The sequence below is a fragment of the Pteropus vampyrus genome, unplaced genomic scaffold (assembly GCF_000151845.1).
Source record: "Pteropus vampyrus isolate Shadow unplaced genomic scaffold, Pvam_2.0 Scaffold51, whole genome shotgun sequence".
NCBI lineage: Eukaryota > Metazoa > Chordata > Mammalia > Chiroptera > Pteropodidae > Pteropus > Pteropus vampyrus.
The window spans coordinates 654332-668878 of record NW_011888832.1 but is presented as its reverse complement, the minus strand read 5'-3'; the positions used below and the strand labels follow the sequence as shown (position 1 = coordinate 668878).

The window sequence follows — 14547 nt, the reverse complement described above, 5'->3', positions numbered from 1 at the left end:
GCAGGCACAGCTTGGGGTGGGGGTGGATGCAGAAGAAGGGGATTAACCTCTGGACATGGAGACTCCACGGAGAGGCCACTTGTCAGCCTATTGCCTGCCCCTCGGATGTGTGACTGCCTTCCTTGGCTTCCCTCCAGCCGACGTGTCCCACTGCTCACCTGTCCCCCCAGTTAACCTGTCTCCCCCTTCAGCTGTTGTCTAGCTTACCTGCCTACCCTGTCTCTGCAGGGCCAGCTCCTCATGGACCCCATCAGCCTCCAGCTGGACACCGAGAACCTGGGTTGGCTCGTGAGTCTGCTCAGCGAACACCCAGAATGGCTGAGTGCCAAGGTCAAGTTCTTTCTCCCCAACAAGGACCTGGGCTCCGGGAATGAGGCCCTAGAACTCCGGCAGACAGTCTCCCTACAACTCAGGGAACTGCACGCCCAAGGAACTGCTACATGGCAGGAGTTCATCAACTGTGTGTGCATGGAGCTGGATGTGCCGCTGGACCTAGAGGTGGTGCTGCTGAGTACCTGGGGCCACGGAGAAGGTAAGGGTGGACGTGAGAGGTGCAAAGCAGCCTGCTGGACGCCTTGTCACAGGGAGTCAGGCCCAGAGAAGGCCGGGATCCACCCGAGTCACACAGAGACGGCGCAGCCAAGCCAGGAACAAAATTACATGTTTCTGGATGCTTCCCAGAACAAGTTCGCTAATGCCACCAAAATAGCTGGGGACCTGGAGGGCTCTTTCCACCTTTTATTACCCTACCCTAGTTGCCCACGGAGGCAGGATGCATAGCGAGAAAGGACCAAGTGGCTCCTTCCAGCCAGGAAATTCCAAATAGCTCATAATTCCCAAGAGGTTTCTTGCAAAGTGGTCAGAAGCAGTCATAGGGAGAGCCTTCTGACCTCTACTTGTGACCAGGGCAGATTGAGTCTGCTCAGTTCAGAGGGCGTTTCTTGGGTACCTTCTACTTACAAAGCACCGTGGGGAAACAGTAAGAACTCATTCAACAACTCTACCACAAGGCACCGTACAGGAAATGCAGGGGGTTCACTGTGTGCACACGTGTGTATACACAGGTGCATGCATGTGCACAAACACACGTTACATGTGTGCATGCATGCGTACATATGTGCATGCACACACATACCTATATATGCACAAACCTATACATACACACATATTTCTGCTTTCTGCTACCGTCAAGGCTCACCACTAGCTGTGCCCTCCCCAGATCGCTAAGGTAAACTTCGTTGCTCCCTTGCTGGGGACCCACCCTGAGGAATGAGCCCTGAGCCAGACATCAGGGCAGAGCTGATCCCAGGATATCCCACCACATCTCCATATGCCCTCCCCTCTCTTTCAGGATTTCCTAGTCCTTCGGAAGCTGATGAAGAAAGCCAACCTGAATCTCAGCTCCACCATGGTGAGGCCTGGGGCTGGGGAGCAAGAGGGGGATGGTGAGCATGCTAAGTCCCCACGTCAAACCTGGAGGAGGCTGATGGTGGCTGGTTACAGCCATTTCCCATAAACCATCTTCCTCATTCCCTGACCCATTTGCACATGTCCCCTGCCCCTCACCATGGCTCCCAGTTCCACCTCCTCCTGCTCTGTGCCCCTCAAGGCTTTGGCCTGTCCTGGAGGTCTAACCTGGAGTCTTCTGGGAGAGCCCGAATTGTCAGCTCATGGCACTGCCAGAATCCTTTGTCTGGTTTCACTTGGGGAAGCCTGTTCTCACTTCCCTGTCCCCAAGCTTCTGGGCCTCGCGCTCCAGCCCCACAGACTCAGGCTCCTCACCATTTGGAGACCTTGGGCCTGTCACTGACCCATGGACTCTTGTCCACACCCAGAGAGCCTCTGACTGATTTTCTGATGGAATGGTGGCCCCGTCACCAATTCGTGGGCCACACTCTATTCTCAGAAACTCTTTTTATTGTGGTAAAATACACATAATATAAAATTTACCATCTTTACCATTTATAAGTGTACAGTTCAATTGTATTAAACATACAGCTATCATTACCATCCATCTCCATAACTCTTTTCATCTTGTAAAACCCAAGCTTCACGCCTGTTGAGCAGTAACTGCACATCCATCCATCTCCTAGCCACTGGTAACCACCATTTCACTTCCTGTCTCTTATGACTTTTACTGCTCTAAGTACCTCATATACATGGTATCATTTTGTGACCGGCTTATTTTACTTAGTATAATGACTTCAAGATTCACCCACATTATAACATGTGTCAAAATTTTCTTCTTTTTTAAAGCTGAATAATATTCTGATGTATGTATATACCACATTTTACTTATTTGTCTGTCGATGGACACTTGGGTTGCTTCCACGGTTTGATTATGGTACACAATGCTGCCGTGAACGTGAGTGAACAGATATCTCTTCAGGACCCTGATTTTAATTTTTTCAATTTTATATCCAGAATCTGGGGCCTTATGATAGTTTCATTTTTACTTTTTTGAGGCACCTCCATACTGCTTTTCACAGCAGCCGTATCATTTTACAGTCCCACCGACAGTGCACAAGAGTTCCGATTTCTTCACATCCTCACCAATTATTTTCTGTTTTCTTTTTCTGTATTATTTTCTGTTTTCTTTTTCTATAGTAGCCATGGTAATGGGTAAGAGGTGGTATCTCGCTGTAGTTTTGATTTGCATTTCCCTAATGGTTGGTGATGTGCTTATTGGCCGTTTGTATATCTTTTTTGGAGAAAGGTCTGTTCAAGTTGCCTGCCCATTTTTGAATCAGGTTGTTTTTTTCGTTGTTGAACTTTAGAAGTTCTCTATATATTATGGATATTAATCCTTTATCAGATATACATTTTTCAAATATTTTCTCTCATTCTGTGAATTGCCTTTTACTCTATCTATAGTGTCTTTTGATGCACAAAATTTTTAAATTTTCATGAAATCCAATTTGTCTATTTTTTCTTTCGTTACTTGTGCTTTTAGTATCCTATCCAAGAAATCATTGCCAACTCCAATGTAGTGATTTTTTTGTCCTGTGTTTTTTTTCTAAGAGTTTTATTGTTTTAGGTCTTACATTTAGGTCTTTGGTTCATTTTGAGTTGCTTTTTGTATATGGTGTTAGGTAAGGATTCGATTTTATTCTTTTGCATGTGGGTATTGTTTTCTTGGCACCATTTGTTGCAAAACTGTCCTTTTCTCATTGAATAGTCTTGGCATCCTTGTCAAAAATCATTTACAAGCAAAGCTTTATTCCTGAGCTCACTATTCTATTCCATTGGTCCATATGACTGCCTTTATGCCAATACACACTGTTTTGAATACTGTAGCTTTGTAGTAAGTTTTAAAATCAGGAAGTATGAGTTCTCCAGTTTTGTTCTTTTTCAAGAGTGTTTTGGCTATTTGGGGTCCCTTGAGATTTGATATGAATTTTAGGATGGGTTTTTCTATTTGTGCAAAAAAAGGGGGGGCGTAATGGGGTTTTAATAAGGATTACATATGCAAGGAATCTGTAGATTACTTTGGGTGGTATCGACATTTTAACAATAGTAAGTCTTCCAATCCACGAACATGGAGTGTGTTTTCATTTATTTATATCTTCTTTAATTTATTTCATCAGTATTTTGTAGGGTTTTTTTGGTACAAGTGTTTCACCTTCGTGGTTAAATTTCTGAATATTTTATTCTTTTTGATGCTATTGTAAATGGAATTGTTTCTGAAATTTCCTTTTCGGATTGTTCATTGTTCGTGTCTGGATATGTAACTGATGCTTGCATACTGACATTGTATCCTGCTACTTGGGTGAATTCATTTATCAGTTCTAACAGCTTTTTGTGTGGAGTCTTTAGGTTTTACTATAAGATAAGATTATATTATCTGCAAACTGATATTTTACTTTTCCCTTTTCATTTTGGATGGCTTTTATTTCTTTCTCTTGCCTAATTGCTCTGGATAGACCTTCTAGTCCTATGCTGAATAGAAGTGGAAGGAGGCACCCTCACCTTGTTCCTCATCTTAGAGGAAAAGCTTCCAGTCTTCCACCCTTGAGTGTGGAGTTCACAGTGGGTTCAGAACTTTTATTTCTATAGATGTTTGGAATTTTTGCTTTTAAGTGTGCATGGCAGTAACAACAGGCTTCAACAGAAAACACCCACCACATAATCCCAGCTCCCCGACAAATCAAAACTGTTTGTCCTGGTCCCTGGTCCCTTCTGGCCCTTATCACTGGGCTATCTTTGCCCAGTCCCTAAGCGAGGATACACTTGTCTGCCTGCTGCCTGTTTATGGAATGGAGCTCCCAGAGGTGCTGGGCACCTCCTCAGCCCCCAAACCTCACCCCTTACTCTTTCTTTTATTCTTTCCAGGCCTCAAGAGGCCTCATCAGAGCTGTGAGTCCTCCCCCTGCCCGAAGCAGAGCAGGAAGCAGCAACTGGGTAGGTAGTAAGGTGGGAAGGAACTCAGACACTGGGATTGGATTGCCTTAGGGCCAGGGCACAGATCCTGGACTCTGTCCCCTGCTGACCAGCTTCCAGGGGCCTAATGACTCTTGTAGTCCAAGCTTCCATGAGAGAAAATCAGAGGCCCTGAGTAGGCAGAGGAGAGGGCCGAGTATGGCAAGGAGGGGCCTCCTCCAACAGGTCACAAGGGGGCTTCTCCGGAGATGGCTCAGCTGAAGGAGCTGGAAGCACCCCAATAGGTCACAGCTTCATCATCCAACCTCTTATAGGGACACCCCATGTCTTCAGGGTTAAAGGGTCCCCGGGGAGGTGGCCAGCGTTACCTCAGGCCTGGGACCTCATTGGCCAGTTTAAAAGTGAGCAGGCTACCAGAGGGAACCCCACCAAGGCAGAAGCCCTTAGGGCCCACAGGGAGACGTGGGGGCTGCTGAGGCCCAGCCAGGCCAGGGGAAGTCAAAGAGACAAAGCCCACAGTCTCTACTAGTTGTCCAGAAGAGTCCTTGTTCTTGACCAGTTGTCCCACCAGTTGGTAACCCCCACGGGCATAGCCAGAGAATTCACAGGCGGTCAGAGGATTCATGCACTTATAAAATAGAAGACTACTTCAAGCCCCCCAGCTGGGGCTCCCAGTGTCCCCACCAGTGGCTCCAGTCCTTTCCCTGAGACACTCAAGATCTCTCAATGACCCAGCAGTTAAAAAGTCAGTACCTGGCACAGTAAGGGCTCAACTCTCACAGTTCTGATTGGTCGGTGCCTGGGCCTGTAGGTTAGTGCTCACCCCTGGACATTACAGAACTGAAATACTGGAGAGGGGCACAGTTCACTCAGATATCACAGTAAAAGGCTGTGCCCATAAGATGTTGTAAAGGAAGTGCCCCTTTGCTCCTCCCTCATCTTACTGAAAATTTTATACCATCTATGTTGCAAAACAAAGTGAGTTTGATTCAGACTTCCCCATTCGGACGTCCTTATTTAAATGGCTGCCAGAATGTTTATTTCCGTAGAACGAATTCCTTTTAGGGATTTGACTGGCACGAGAGCCCCTGTGCACTCTGGTCATCCCCGCTCCAAATATACACAGCTGAGGCTGCAGGATCCCAACGGCCAGTACTGGGGTGAGGCAGCCGGGGGCTGGGAGGTCTCCTGTCTTCATGCTATCTCCCTGCCCCCTGCAGAGCTGGCCAAGAAGTACCTGCAGCTGCTGAGGACTTCTGCCCGGCAGCGCTATGGCGACAAGCTCCCGGGGCCAGGACAGCCCCTCTCTTCCCGCCAGGCCTACGTCCCCCCAATCCTGCAGTGGGGCCGGACCACAGCACCCTTCGACACTCAGGAAGGGGTTATGATGGGAGACCCCAAGACAGAAGATGGTGCTGACATGAGTATCTGGGACCTCGTCAACACTAGGGCCGAAAAAGGCCCAAGGGTGACGGTGCTCCTGGGGAAGGCCGGCATGGGCAAGACCACGCTGGCCCGCCGGCTCTGCCAGGGCTGGGCTGATGGCCACCTGCACCGCTTCCAGGCCCTGTTCTTTTTCGAATTCCGCCAGCTCAATCTGGTTACCAGTTTCCTGACTCTGCCCCAGCTCCTTTTTGATCTGTACCTGAGCCCCGAGGCAGGCCGCGATGCCGTCTTCCAGTACCTGGAGGAAAATGCTAATGAGGTCCTGCTCATCTTCGATGGGCTGGAGGAGGCCCTCGCCTCCTGTTCCAGTGGGGAGACTGTAGGCCCTGAGGACCCAGGTTCAGCCCTCGCCCTCTTCGCCAGCCTCTGCCGTGGGAAACTCCTGCCTGGCTGCTGGGTCATTGCCACCTCCCGTCCAGGGAAGCTGCCAGCCTGCCTGCCCACAGAGGCAGCCATAGTCCACATGTGGGGCTTTGATGGGCCCCGGGTGGAGGAGTATGTGGGCCGCTTCTTCAGTGACGAGCTGTTGCAGAAGTCGGCTCTAGCAGAGCTGCGAGCAAATAGACATCTCCAGAGCATGTGCGCGGTGCCTGCCCTGTGCCAAGTCGCCTGCCTTTGCCTCTGCTGTCTGCTTCCGGGCAGCTCTCCAGGCCAGTCTTCGGCTCTCCTGTCCACTGTGACTCAAAACTATGTGCAGATGGTGCTCGCCCTCAGCCCCCGTGGATACCTGGATGCTGAATCCCTGCTGGGCCTCAGCGAGTTGGCCCTGTTGGGCTTGCAGACCGGGAAGGTTATCTTCTCCGCAGGAGACATTCCTCCGTCCATGATGGTCTTTGGAATTGCTCGTGGCCTGCTGACCTCCTTCTGCGTCTATACAGGCCCTGGGCACCAGGAGACAGTCTATGCCTTCACCCACCACAGCCTGCAGGAGTTTTTTGCTGCCCTGCACCTGATGGCCAGCCCCAAGGTGGATAAAGACACACTCGTCCGCTACGTTACCCTCAATTCTCGCTGGCTACTGCGGACCAAATCTAGACCGGGCCTCTTAGGCCACCTCCCCACCTTCCTGGCAGGTCTGGCATCCCGTGGCTGCCATTCCTTCCTCAGCCGCTTGATGCAGAAGGATGAGGTGTGGGTGGGTACCAAGCAGGCTGCAGTCGTACAGGCATTGAGGAAGTTGGCCACCCGCAGGCTCACAGGACCAAAGGTTGTAGAATTATGTCACTGTGTGGGTGAGACACAGGAAGCTGAACTGGCTGGTCTCATGGCCCAAAGCCTCCCTGATGAGCTGCCCTTCCACAATTTCCCATTGACCTACGTTGACCTGGCTGCCCTGACCAACATCCTCAGGCACAGGGATGCCCCTATCCACCTGGATTTTGAGGGCTGCCCCCCGGAGCCCCGCTGCCCTGAGGCCTTGGCAGGCTGTGGGAAGGTGGAGAATCTCAGGTGAGAGGAAGGGCAGGGTAGGACTGGGGAGGACCAGGGAGCTCTTGGGAGAGTGGAGGCCAACCAGTCTGGGAGACCCCTGCTGAGGGAGACCGGGTAAAAATCTTACATATCAGAACAGATAGACCCTTCCAGCACCTTAGTCTGTGACACAGTAAGGAATCTCCATGCCTCCCAGGACCTCTGGGGTCTGATTGGATCTCCTCTTGCCATGGTTTCCAGACTTTGTCTCTGTCTCTGTCTCTGTCTCTCTGTCTCTGTCTGTCTCTGTCTCTTTCTCTCTCTCTCTCATCGTGGGATGGATGGAGCCTCCGATCCAAGCTGTTCTGCTAGAGGCTCTTTGACTTAAAGCAGGTTATTTAACTTCTCAGCCCGAGTTTCTTCATCTCTCGAACGTCTCATTAATAATACCTACTTTATTGGGCTGTGAGGATGAGATGAGATAATGCATGAAAAGCACTTCTTAGCATCGTTCCTGGCACACAATAAAGGCTCAATATGTGTAGTAGCTACAGGAAAATCTAGGTTTCAGTTACAAAGGACCCTCCGCCCCCCAAAACTACAGTGGATTAAATACTGTAGCATTTTATTTCACTCTCATGGAAGAGTCAGAGTCCAGGTCAGTGGGATAGCTCAGCTCCATGTGGTCATAGCTCAGCTCCATCTGTGTTCTGGCCTGGGGGAAGAGAAAGACCATGGATTAGGCGCACCGAATGTGTTAAAGATCAGTCCTAGAAATAGGGCACATCCGTCCACTCACATTACAGTGGTGAGAACATAGTCATATGGCCATACTGAGCTGCAAGGGAGGCTGGGAAATGCCATCTCTGGCTGGGAAACCATATTCCCAGTTGTATATTGCTCTATACATAGAGAATGGGTTTTAGTGGACAATTTGCAGTTGCTGCCATAATATGTATTTGTTACTCCTACAACCATTACAACAACAGCAACAACAACTATTACTGATACTATTAGCATTACTATAGTCAGTTCCATCGGTCAGAAGAGGGGGTGGGTCATGATCTCTAAGCAGGTCACCAGCATTGATCCTCTGCCACCTTGCCTCTTCCTGTGGCAGCTTTAAGAGCAGAAAGTGTGGGGATGCCTTTGCAGAAGCCCTCTCCAGAAGCTTGCCAACAATGGGGAGCCTGAAGAAGCTGGGGTGAGCCAGGGCTTGGAACCAAGAGGGATTCTCAACTGGTGATGCCTGGAACTCTCCTCCCTTCCCTCAGCCCTACACAGGGTGGATTCTGGGCCTGTCCCCCTTTCCATCCCCATTTCTCCCCACCATCTCTGCTTACCCTGTAGGTTAGCAGGAAGTAAGATTACTGCCCGAGGCATCAGCCACCTGATACAGGCTTTACCTTCCTGTCCATACCTGGAAGAAGTCAGGTGAGTGATCTTCTCCAAGAGGACTAACTGGCTGGGGGAAGAGGTCACTGCTCAGGTCTTGTATAGTCCATCAAGATCTGGCCAGTAGTTTTCAATGAGACTCAGAGAGGGGAAGCATCAATCCAAGAGCTGGGTGGGGCTGGATCCAAACACCAGGCTCCCAAAGGCCCCAGAGCAGTGCTTCTCTCATCTAATATTTTGAACCATCTCAAAGGAGCTTGAGTTTTGAGGTCCCCTTCTTCCCTCTTTCTGTGATCCTGAGAGAAGGGATAGCAATGTATAGGCAGGTGGCAGGCACTATGGGTGCACACAAATGCATGAAACACACACATCCCTTCACATGCGTGCACATATGAGTACACACGTGCACTTGTCTGTTCATTTAAGTATATGTTTCACATCCATGCATATTCCTAGGTGTGCACATGTGCAGCATACACATGCATGCACACTTAGATCCACATACACATCTAAGTACCTATGCGCAAATATGCTTCTACCCTGTGTCTGATGAGTGGCCTGAGAAGGGTGGGGCCCGGGCGCTTCCTCAGCAGCTCACTGGCAGAACGACTGCCAGCTGGCACCTTTGTGAGATTTAGAAAAGATGCCCCCAGCGCTAGGGGGCACTGCTTGCTGAGTGGAGCATCGGCTGGACTACAGCTCCGCTCTGTCCTCTCGATTGCATATCTTTGTGCGTGATCGCTCTGGGTGATGAGAGAAAAGATTGAGGTCACTGTCAATAATCAGGAAAGAAAAGTTAATGTTGACGAGTTTAATATTTCCGAACTTTGTCCTGACCAGAGTGCTCACACGTGAAGGCATCCTTGCACTCTTCAGTTCTTCTGTCTCTCCAGCTAGGAACCCAGGCAGGGCTGGGTTGTGGACTCCATTTGACAAGTGGAGAATTGAGATCAGAAAGGAATGTACTGGGCCTAGGGCTCTGGGTGGATCAAGAAGTGGCATCTTCAGCATTCCAGCCTAAACTGCTCATCACCTGGGAGCCAAGAGGCCCTAATGAACTTGGGCCTCAAGCACTCAGACATTGCCCCGAGAGCAGGATGCTGGGTCTCTTCATCCACCTGATGGATGCCATCTGAATCCTTGGGCCTCCAAGCAAGAATTCCCCCTAGGGGGCTGAATAGGGCCAGAAGCGAGGCCAGCAGAGGGCCCTTCCTCCTAGCTGGGCCGGTTGGATACTGTCGAGCAGGTCACCGACTCCTTCTGGGCTCCTGTCTTGTGTCTCCGGCAATGAGGGTGGCGATGCCTGTCACCTGCCTACTGGGGCTTCTAAGTACCCCTCACCCCAGGACTGAGAGTTCGGGCTTTGGTGTCCCTGCAGCTTTCAAGACAACCAGCTCAAGGACCAGGAGGTGCTGAACATTGTGGAGGTCCTCTCCTGCCTGCCACAGCTCCGAAAACTTGAGTAAGCAGCCTTTCCACCACCCCTGCCTGAGTCACCCTCGTCCCTTGGAGAGCAAAGGTCTGGGGCCCATGGGATAGGGGATTCACTCCTGGCATCTTTGCCACAATCATGTAGTCTGAGCCGCAACAATGTCTCCGTGACGACCCTACTCTGCTTGACAAAGGTGGCAGTCACACGTCCTTCCATCAAGATGCTGCAAGTGAGGTGAGCAGGAGTGGGAGCCTGGCCTTCAGAGTCTCGAGAAAAGGGAGGGGGTGGGAAGGACTAACAGATGGATAGATGAAGGAATGAATCAACAAATCTAGGAAGCACAAGCATAGCCCGAGGAATGAGCCATGTGTCTCTCTCCATGGTGCTGAACTAGCATTGCCTGTTTGGATCATGGGGTAGGTTAAATGTCATACCTCTTAATTCTAAAACAAGGTAATTCCTATAAAACCTCTCAGCGTTCCTAATTTTTATTATCTTTTTTGTAAACGTTGGTTTTTGTTTTTGTTTTTGTTTTGTTTTTTACTTTTTGAAACACTCGGGATTCATCAAACAATGACATAGTCACCATTTTACATGTCTGGTTTGGAGCACTTTTCCCAGTTTTGTTGTTCCTCATCAATCACAAAATCAGCTTTCTCTGGCTGTTTGGGACATCAAGGGGTGCACAGGTAGGGGTGATATGCTGGTTTCCAGTCCATGGGTTTCATCACTCGGTGTCTGACCCCGCAGGAAGGAGGACCTCGTCTTTCTTCTCTCCCCGCCCACAGAGAGTGCTGCAGAGCCGCAAGGGTAAGAAGTTAAGGAGGGGGAGGGTCTGAGCTCATCCCGAGAAGCAACCTGGGCAGTTTGGAAAGGTGGCTGAGGGAGCTTAGGAAGAGGTGGAATGTGGAGATTCTTCTTGCTACTGCTGCCCTGAGAAGTGGCTTAGCTGTCAGAGCTGGCAAAGAACGTTAGCTTCTTCTAGTGTCTCTGGACCACATCTGACTCCTGTGATGAGGGAGCATCCCTAGAAGTATCAGAGTGAGTCAGACCCTTAGGGGGACATGAAGATACTGCTAGGTTGGCATTACTATGTAGGGAAAACTCTTCTAACTAAAGAGAAGAAAGAAGAGGAGGAGAGGTGGGGAAGGAGGAGGACAAGGAGAAGAAGAGAAAGAATCGGAGGGGCAGGGGGTAGGGAGGGGGAGGAAGAGGCAGTTATAATAACTGCATCTTAGAGTTGTTCTGAGAATTAAATGAATTAATATATTTAAAGTGCTTAGAACACTGTTGACATCCGGTTGGCACTTGAATGCTGGCTATTCTAGCTGTGTATGGTTTCCAGCTTGGCCAGTCCTGGATGGGCAAAGAAAGGGAAGCTGCCTTCCCATGAAAGAACATTCCATCCACACACCCACCCCCTTAGCTGAGACTCAGAGACAGATGAAGGTGTATGTCCTTGAGCAAGTCCTTACTCTGCTCTGAGCCTCAGTTTCTTCATCCATACAATTCAATAGGACCACTGTCTTTTTCCTCTCTGTCTAGAGCTGTGGTGCTCAATACAGTAGCCATGAACCACGAGGCTATTTAAATTTATATTAATTAAAATTAAGCAAACTGGCTATTTCAATTTATCAGTCACATTAGCCACATTTCAGATACTCAGTGGCCATGGGAGATTAGTGGCTCCCAAAGTGGATGGCACATGTACAAAATATTTCTATCATCGCAGAACATTCTGTTAAACAGCACTGACCTCAAAGTCTGTAAAAACCTGGCTCCCAAATAGCCCAGCTTCTCTGCAGTCCCTTGTCCTCTCCTGTCCCAGTAAGAGAGAGCCTGGAGGTGCCTGGGCTTCCCACAGCCTGAACCCACATACAGTCCATGCTCCTGGCCTTGTGAAGTACAGATGGCACATCTACAAATAGAGACCATTACATCTTAGATAATAGCAGCTTCTTTTTACTAAGCTTCAATTTCGTGTCTGTGGTAGGCCCTCGATCGTACATCATCTCATTTGATCCTACAATCACTCTGTGTTAGATATTGTCATTCCGCTTTAGAAAAGAGAAAACGGAGGCTCAAAGAGCTGAAGTGACTTGCCCAAGGCCGCACACCTATATATGGCAGAGCCAGAATTTGAATAAACTTTTCATTTGACCTCACACCTTTTGCTCCTGCTGCTTTGCTGAATAACATCTTCAGCACCTTCAAGTAACCGTCTTTGTTACTCATTCACTGTGGGTCATGCTAAGAAGTCTTCAGCCTCTATAACCCAAGAGAAGAGCCTGGACTTCTGAGCCCAGGCCAACGCCGCATTTGTTCTTGCCAGATCCCCAGACCTACAGGGAAATGCCAGCCAGAGGAAAGAGGCTCGGGGCAGAAGCCTGACACTCAGGTACCTCAGTGGGATCCATTACCTTAAGGAGAAGGATATGACATTGGGAGAGGGTCCTTTCCCAGAGGAGGCATAGCAGGAGCAGGGAAGATAAAGGGAAAAGCAGATGTGGGGCAGGCAGAGAACATGAATAGCCCCTCCTGGCCTGAACGAGGGGCATCTGGCATAACAACAATAATAGCTATAATTTAATGGGCCTTTGCTATGTGTTGGGCACTGTGGTATTTTCTATCCATTACCTCACTGTAATTCTTTTGAAAACCCTGAAAAATATGTTATTATTCTCACTTGACAGAGGAGGAAACTGAGTTTCAGATAGGTTAAGTGCCTTGTCCAAGATCACCCAGCTACTGAGAAGCAGGGCCAGGATTAGACTCCAGGTCTGTCAACCTCTTGGCTTCCCCAGCTCCCACATCTGGCAATGGGGCTTGGACCTAGAGGAGCTATAGTGTAGCTTCTTGCCCTGAGCCCCTCTGTTCCCCACCCCCACCCCAGGCTGCAGAATTGTCAGCTCACCATCCAAGATGTGGAGATGCTCATAGCCCAGCTCCAGGAAGGCCCCCACCTGGACGAAGTAGAGTGAGTATCACAGGAAGCAGTGGAGCAGGAAACAGAAGGGCGTGGGCAGGAAACAGGAGGGGAAGGCAGGACAGTGTAGGAAGGGCTCAGCTTTGGGCGGATGGTGTCGAGAAGGGCATACGGCCTCATGGAGAATTTGGGGGAATCAGATTACCATAACAGCTGCCACCGTTTAGCATTTGCCTCCGTACCGGGTACATTTACATATATCCTCTCATTTAATTCTTACACCTCTGTGATGTAAGTACGGTTACTATTTATATTTCATAGAAGAGGAAATTAAGTCTCAGAAAGGTAAGTCACACACCTAGGAAGAATCAAGGCCTGGGTTCGAGTTCAGACAGTCTGGCTTCCAGCCTCATCCTTGCGACTACTGTCATTGAGATCTGCAAAGCAGAAACCTCTCCACACGTAGGTCCGTCTTCCAAACCACAGCCCTCAGGATCCCCTCACCCTATCTCTCTCCCAGAGTGCAGTGAGATGACCTCTTTTCTGGCTGGAGAAATCCTCATGGTGTCCAGTTCCTGGGTGGAGACTTTGAGAGTAGGGCTAAGGTGAGGATAATAATAGCACCTAATTCGTAGGGTTGTTATGAGGGTTTGATATCCAATAATCGCAGAAGCACCTAGGACAGTGCCAGGCATACGGTATGCAGTCTTTCAACGTTCGTTACCATTAAGGTCCACGTATTACAGTGATGCGTCGACTAAAGTTAGTGAGGGGCCGTGTGAGTGCTGAGGGCTGAGGGGAGACCCCACCCTAGCAGCACAGCACATTGGGCCGCTCTGTCTCAGCCTCTCCGGGAACCAGCTGGAAGATGAAGGCTGTCAACGGATGGCAGAGGCTGCACCCCAGCTGCACATCGCTGGGAAGCTGGAGTGAGTTCTGCCCACCCCACTAGTGGGAAACGGTTTGGGGCGGGGAGTGTTGAGATTGGAGAACAGTGGTTTGGAGCCTTGGCTTTATACTTCAATCCTGGCTGTCATTTACTAGCTTTGTGACCCTGGGAAAGTATTTTAACGTTGCCGAGTCTCAGTTTTCCCATTTGTTAAATGCGATTAAAATGGTGGTTATTTTACATACCAAGAAACTGAGGCTCAGAGAGGTGAAAACAGTGAGTTGGTCCTTATTGCTCCAGCTGGAGAACTTTATTCTCTGAGTGGGGCGAGGAGGTCATGCATCTCTTGGCTCATCCATCCACATAAGCCATAAGGATCCAGGACATCCCAAAAGGGATAGCTAGCAAGCCGCTGAGCCAGAAGGAGGGCCTTAGAGCTGTTTGGGGTGGGAAACTTCAGCAGCCTGCTGATGGCTGCCTCCTTCCTCCTCTCTACAGCCTCAGTGACAATGGGCTCTCAGTGGCCGGGGTGCACCGTGTGCTGAGTGCGGTGAGCACATGCCGGACCCTGGCAGACCTGCACATCAGGTAAGAGCTCCCAGTAGATCACTGTCACCCACTCCCACCTCCTGCCCAGGGCTCCTGGGCTCTCCCATCATTCTCTTATAA

The 14547-nt window shown here is 49.7% G+C and overlaps 1 protein-coding gene across 1 annotated transcript in view; it reads left to right on the top strand.

Annotated features, from left to right (window-relative positions):
• The first annotated feature begins 12 nt into the window (after positions 1-12).
• The window catches only part of NLRC5 (NLR family CARD domain containing 5), a 52754-nt gene continuing 38219 nt past the window's right edge, over positions 13-14547 (top strand). Inside the window, exons 1-13 of the mRNA XM_023530666.1 lie at positions 13-532; positions 1352-1411; positions 4333-4401; positions 5601-7275; positions 8357-8440; positions 8587-8670; positions 10010-10093; positions 10208-10297; positions 10814-10873; positions 12396-12461; positions 12957-13040; positions 13835-13918; positions 14377-14466. Coding sequence (XP_023386434.1) covers positions 241-532; positions 1352-1411; positions 4333-4401; positions 5601-7275; positions 8357-8440; positions 8587-8670; positions 10010-10093; positions 10208-10297; positions 10814-10873; positions 12396-12461; positions 12957-13040; positions 13835-13918; positions 14377-14466 — 2822 coding nt within the window. The 5' untranslated portion in view covers positions 13-240. The remainder of the gene's footprint in view (positions 533-1351; positions 1412-4332; positions 4402-5600; positions 7276-8356; positions 8441-8586; positions 8671-10009; positions 10094-10207; positions 10298-10813; positions 10874-12395; positions 12462-12956; positions 13041-13834; positions 13919-14376; positions 14467-14547) is intronic.